General features: G+C 37.4%; 1 protein-coding gene across 1 annotated transcript in view; it reads right to left on the bottom strand.

The window, feature by feature from the left end:
- Positions 1 to 5,908, bottom strand: part of LOC107672594 (semaphorin-3D) — a 30,155-nt gene extending 24,247 nt beyond the window's left edge. Inside the window, exons 1-2 of the mRNA XM_016465850.1 lie at positions 5,717 to 5,908; positions 314 to 474 (exon numbers count right to left, since the gene is read on the bottom strand). Of these exons, the coding sequence (XP_016321336.1) occupies positions 314 to 474; positions 5,717 to 5,888 (333 nt within the window). The 5' untranslated portion in view covers positions 5,889 to 5,908. The remainder of the gene's footprint in view (positions 1 to 313; positions 475 to 5,716) is intronic.
- Between the last annotated feature and the right edge of the window lie 916 nt (positions 5,909 to 6,824).

The raw sequence follows: 6,824 nt of genomic DNA, 5'->3' as shown, positions 1-6,824 counted from the left end.
GGGGGGGGGGGGGATATTTATAATTATAAGAACAAGAAGAGAACAAGAAACCTGATTAATAATAAAAAAATAAATAAACTGTTCTAAACTGACTGGGCGAAACAACATGGTCATGGTTCATTTGGTTTTTCCAAATGAAAGAAATCTGTCAACCAGTCTGAGAGTGAGTGAATGCTCTTCTAAATTATTCTATGGAAAAAAAAATTATGTTTTGCCCCAGACCACACATAGTGTAAAGTCTTTACATGCCTTTTCACGGAGACCTGATTCTGCATGTCTGCAGGTGTGAGCTCTTTAAGGTGTATGTATTTACCATTTTGGGGTGTTTATTGATGTTGTCTGGGTCCAGCAGGTAGATTTGGTCTTTGGCTCCCAGCAGTAATCGGCTTCTTTCTTCGTCCAATAGGACTGTCTGGAAGCACTGTCCCTCGCTGGAACCCACAAACGGCATCACGCTTCGAGAATGGATCAGCTCTGAAGAAGTCAAATGAGGGTGAATACACATATGAAAGCACATAGCATGTACTATATGCACAAATAACTTGTGTATCAGAACATTGACTTGTGCAAGCATATAAGAGCTTTATGTGCACAAGTGTGCATTTGTCTAAGCATTGCAGTGTAGCAATGAATCAGAAATTTTATCATCTCACCGCTATTGCCCTTTCTCCCAAATCTCTCACTCTTGTAATATACTGAGAGGCACCATTACCTCTATATTCCATATCTACAGTAACCATAACCTCGGGGCTATCTGTCATCTATGTGTTCAGATTCCATCCTGATAAGGTTTCATCCTCTCTTTGCATCAGCCCATCTACTAAACCTCCTTTCTCTAGCCCTTACTTCACCTGCTAAACATGAACCAAAAGTCTCTGAGCTGTCTGAGAATTCAGCTGGATCTAATCGTCAAACCTATCAATTCTCACACGTCGACACAATGGCAGATTTCACTTTTCATATTTCACTTCTGCTCTCTGAGGGAGCAATGACACATTCTGTTATTCTCGCTGAAGAATGCCGGTTAACAGCTTAGACAGCTGAGATCAGATTGGCGTTTGCACACAATGAACATAAGCCAAAAGGTGTCATGATTACACAAATAAGCTTACACAAATAAGCTTAAAAGTTCCAGGCTATCAACACCAACATAAGAGAGGTGGAAAATCTGTAAAGGTGACGTTGTTAAGCCTTGTTCATACTCTCTTTGGTACGTACAAGCTGATACATAATTCTTGAGATATTTTTGAAACATGTAATGGCATTTGACTAAAGCACGCAGTCTTAGTAGACTTGGACAGAGTCCTAACATTTCTCCACCCAATGTTCTGCTCTCCATGCACACATTCATAACCATCTGCCAGCAGCCTCAAAGCAAGAAAATCTGGCAGTGTGCACTTAAAAACTATAGAAAGCAGGTCTGTAGATTTGTTTATTTTTTTCTGATCCTCTTTTTGTTCTGTTTTGAATTCTGAATTTTACATATACGCACCATTCCATATTCATTCTTTCCATCTCTTAGTTTTCAGCTACCTCCCTACATGTCTGCTATGTACGCACATCGTTTAAACAACCATGTTAGGGTTGGGTCATGGGGTGTCAGACTTATGAGTCTAGAGAATCAAGAAGCTGAATAAATCCTAGGACTTAACTATTAATTCTCTGGGGTGCAGGGTTGAGGATGGGTCATTTCTGATCAATATTTGATCAAACTGACATTGTCAGGAGTGATGTTAGCGACAGAAAGAATATTGTTTACTTGACTCCAGAGAACATTATGAGATGTACTATATCTAACACAGATCAGATTTTCCCCTTTTAGCCTTCCTTTAAGAGAAAAACAACAGGAACTTACTGCTGATCGGCCTTGAGGTGTGCACGCAGCCCTGCATTCTTCTGGATAATGACACACTCTGTTTTAAAGGAGTGCAGTGATACAGAAATGGTACCTATGTTTTTATGAGAGCATCTGCTCAGATGATGGATTGTGAAAGACTGTACTTCTGCATCCTCTCCAACAGGACCAAACATGGAGCGGAACAGCAAGTTTTAAGATCAAACAGACCCGCTCAGTGTAGCTTAATGGATTAGAAAATCTTGTAAAAAGACCAGCAGGAACCAATATATTATACATAAATGTATAGGATATTACAGACAGTTTTAAATGACTATTGCAAAAAATATTTTTCTGTTCAGTATTTTTGTCTTGTTTTCCAGTAATATAAATATATTTATTTATTTATTTATTGATATATTATTATAATATATAATTATATATTTTTTACTAATATTTGTTAGATTTTAGATTTATGCGTTAACAAAAAGAAAAAGAATGGCAATGGGTTAAGAAAAATTAGCTAAAGTAAACACTTTTATTTATTTAGTGATTTATTTTTCTTGTATAGTTGGGCTTCCGAGTAAATTTATCTTGTTTAAAGTGTGTTTACTGTTAGATATAGATTAACATATACAATATTTCATCACAATAATCTGTAAAATTTTAGATTTATGGTTAAGAAAGAAAGAAAGAAAGAAAGAAAGAAAGTGGCAACTGGTTAAGAAAAATGGCTTCCTAGTAAATTTATCTTGTTTAAAGAATGTTTAGATATAGTTTCACTGGGAAAAAAAGACAAAATAAGGATTTTTTTTTCAGTGTAAAATTAATGTTTATTTGCACTTTAACCCTTTAGGCGCCATGTTGAATTTCATAATATTCAGGAAATGGTAGATATTGAATTGATGTTTGAACTTATTTGCATGTTTGTTTTTTTGTTTTTTATCTTTTTATCCTCATTCCAAATTATCAGAAAAGAGGAAACCAACAATAAAACAGGAGAAAGTACTAAATTATTACTATATAGTACTATACTATATAGTAGTAAAACGCATGTGAACAGTAGCCTACTTTTTGATCAGTAATATTCAGGAAATAATAGATATTGAATGGATGTTTGAACTTATTTGCATGTTTGTTTTTTTGTTTTTTATCTTTTTATCCTCATTCCAAATTATCAGAAAAGAGGAAACCAACAATAAAACAGGAGAAAGTACTAAATAAACCCAGCCACCATTGTCATCGCTATTTCCAGCCCTATTTAGATCCAGATCACCCCTGCTGCCTCTACCATGTCTCCCGGCTCTCCCACACACAGCACAGCCACGTGTACCGCGGCCACTCCCACCTCACTTCCAGCCCTATTTCTCTTACCCCTGCTGCCTCTACCTCTAGCAGCAGCTCTCCTATGGACACTACGACCACGTTCTCCCCTGCCACCCTCATCCCCGTTGGGCAAAGGGTCGAAATGATCACTTGTTTGTGCTTCGTGAACACTCTCGCCTTGCACGGCGGCACCATTGCGCTGCAAAGATGTACCGGGAGAAGCGCGATTATTAAACGACCTATCGTCATTTCCAAAATGCAAATATTCCCCTTCAGAGTCAGAATCGGCGAATAACATTTGTAACACATCCTCATGGTACAACTTTTTATTAGCCATTTGGCGATTTTCTCTTAAAAATCTCACAATTTACTCGCACGCTATGAACTGAACTGCTTCAGCATCAATGACACGATAGCTCACTTGCTCTGCTATTTCCTCAAACACTTTGAATAGGAACGTGACGTAATTTTGGTCTAGAATCGAATTACTACATGTCTGCCATCTAGTGGTAGGGAATACAAATGAGATATTACACCATATTAGGAACTACAGTCTATTTTATTAAGTATGACGTCTTGTCGCAATTTTGCGACTTTGGCGCTTAGAGGGTTAAAATGTATATAAAAAGTTTCTTTATTATCTGGCTCTCAACTCATCATAAAACACAGTTTTACACATTATTCAGATTTCCATTGTAGACACTTCAAGAAAATCTCTTCAAGAGCTCAGTCACTGCATGCACAAATCATAATTCAGCACAAGTCAGGCAGCTGTCTGTTCTCTACTCTCATTCACATCATTCTCGCCAGCTCAGCGGCTAAAGTATGGCAAACTGACACACAGCATGTAGGATTCTCATGCTAAAGAAACTGAAAATAAACAGACGTCCCTGCACAGTCACTCATATTTTTATTGGAGTGAGTTCCCTGATATGGATGAAGGTCTGGTTCAGTAGTGCAGGCATGCTGTGGGTCCGTTTTTAAGGAGCTATAACTTTTATTTCCCTCAGTGGCATAAAACAAACACTGCATTCAGTTAACTCCGCAAATCGAGGCAGGGATTGAACACAGAAGAGAATAAAAGAGAGAGAAAGAAAAGAAACAAATTAAGAAAAATACTTTTATCTCTTCTTGTTGGTTAGAAAAAACATTAATGTCTAAAGGATACTTTATCACTTGTCAGCACTATCAAAAACATGTTCTGGAACAACGTGGTATCTAATCAAAGTTACTACTGATGTTGTAAAACTCAGTGTAGACTTATCATGTGTCTACGACTTTTAACAATCCATGTGTCAGTGCACTTAAATGAATAAGGACATGTTGTTACTTTTAACAGTTGTTTCTTTTACGCCTCACTCATTTTATAGCATCATACGCTTATCTTACCCTGAACTCCCACCCATTATACACACAGCATAAGTATGTGTGTGTGTGTGTGTGTTTGAGCGTGTGGTACTGCTACGGTGTTGTCAGCATAACTCCAGTGATAAGCTAAAATGTGCTGTGCTCATGGGATCACTGTTGAGATCAGAGAGTTAGCGCCTTATTGACTTATCAAACCTTTGAAGCAGCAGCTGCAGTCGAGCGATCACACACAACCACAGGTAGAGGGAGGGAGGGCGCTCACAGCATGAAACAGTGGCTAGCAAATATCGCAAGAGATGCAGACAGTTACAGTGAGGTACTGGGTAAAATCCCAGACCTTAGTAGTCATGGCCTTATTTAACCTCTCATTATGAAATGGTAATTTTGTCCTAAAACTTCTGACGCAGCAAAATATACAGCACAACGCTCATAAAAAAAAACAAATGCAAATGTACATGCAATGCATATTCACTGAACTAGATTTTTACATGTGAGATGACCCAAATCTTAAATTACGATATGATTAATTTTATCTTTAAGAAAAAATAAAGTAATTATTAGCAATAGAACAAAGATACAAGTGAAGGAGCAATAGTGATGATTGTCTGAGCATAATTAATTAGAATCTGAAATTCATCAAAATGAGATAAGATGATATATAAGGCATTGATCTAAAGTTTAAGAACAAAAGTGGCAGATTACTGGGGACATTTGGGGACGTACTCAATTGCAAAAATAATAATAATAATAATAATAATGAATATATATATATATATAAAGCAAAGATATTATTTTTCTAAAGATAACAGTTTTTCTTTGGGGAATTATTTGGTCTATAGCCATTTATATGCAGAAAATACAACATATAAAACATGCATACTGCTACTGTGATATGCAGCACATCCCTTATGTACACTCAATCAGTCACATATGCAGTCTAAATATTGACCTCATACAAGTGAGTTGTAAACCTCTCCTCACACCCCTACATGTACTTCAAAATGTATCCTTTAAAAATTACAAATGCTCCAGCAGATGTTTAAAATAAATACATGGAAATTCAGCAAAACACTAAAGATTTAATAGATAATTTTAGAAAGAAATAATCTACATAGAGCAACATAAAAGCTTTTTGGAATAAACAGAATGTTAAATAAAGTTTAAAAGTCACATAAGGACAAACTTCACCTTTGTAGCTGAGTTTAACTCTTGGCATGCTCTCCTTCATAGACTTCACCTGCGGCAGAGAGAAGAAGAGCATCACAAATGTACACCACCAGGCACTGGAGAACCACCCCATCTGGAGACGCTGATGTCTGCTCCTCTGTCTCTGTTTGTCTGGTTCCTCGGCAGTCTTCATGATGGGAGAGGAAAGTTCTGCTGCTGATGACCTGTGATGGAGTGACAGTTAGATGGAGTCATCTAAGAGAGTGGCTGGGCTGTGGGAGGTGTGTGTTTGTGGTCTTGTTAAATCCCAAGCAAATGTTCAGCTGCTTTACTGTGGTCTCTTTCAGGCATGTCTATGCATTTTAGCAGCTCTGCATCAGCTGCTTCTCTATTCAAGTCCTTTCTTTTTTTCCACCAACACACATACTTTATCCCTCTCTTTCTAAATCTGTTTGTCTCTAAACAAAAGGTCAACTTGATGAGGGCAGCCACTTTCAGCCTTCTTTCAAATGCCTTTCTTTTATTTTCTCACACCATCTTTCATCTGCTCTGTCTCCGTCTCCCTTTCTCTCTTCTTCAACAAACAGTATTCTAAATGCTGAACAGCTAGGGTGACGATCATGTCTGAATCTCTGCTTCATTAGTCAACAGAGTGCCATCAAATTGTGGGAGAGAGTGAGAAAACTGTAGTAGTCTGTCTTCATTAGGAGGTTTCCTTCAGCAGGGAATTTTAGAACAAGGATTCACACACTCCAAAGCAGGGGCTCTCAAAACAGTCATATTATTTTGAATGAAGGAACAAGTGAAAGAATGAATGAAAAGGGGGCATGGAGGGACTTATACTATGTTGTCAAACAACCAACTAATGAATTTACGTAGATCATTACCAGTATTGCTTCTCAGCAAGGGTTTGAGCATGCTGACAGCGTGCTGTGCTTTGGCATGCTGACAGTAAAATCCTCCCCGAGAAGTTTCGTCTCTAAATTCATCTTTTAAAGCACCTTTTTTTCAAAAGCAACAAATTTTGGAACAAATTCACCATTACTGACAATAAAATTCAAGAGAATTACTGTCAGACTTCAAATCACCTATTGACCAATGTTGCTATTATTATGCAGTATATCTCTAA

Source organism: Sinocyclocheilus anshuiensis, unplaced genomic scaffold (assembly GCF_001515605.1).
Source record: "Sinocyclocheilus anshuiensis isolate Anshui unplaced genomic scaffold, SAMN03320099.WGS_v1.1 scaffold28, whole genome shotgun sequence".
Classification (NCBI taxonomy): Eukaryota; Metazoa; Chordata; class Actinopteri; order Cypriniformes; family Cyprinidae; genus Sinocyclocheilus; species Sinocyclocheilus anshuiensis.
This window is presented reverse-complemented; position numbering and strand designations above follow the sequence as displayed.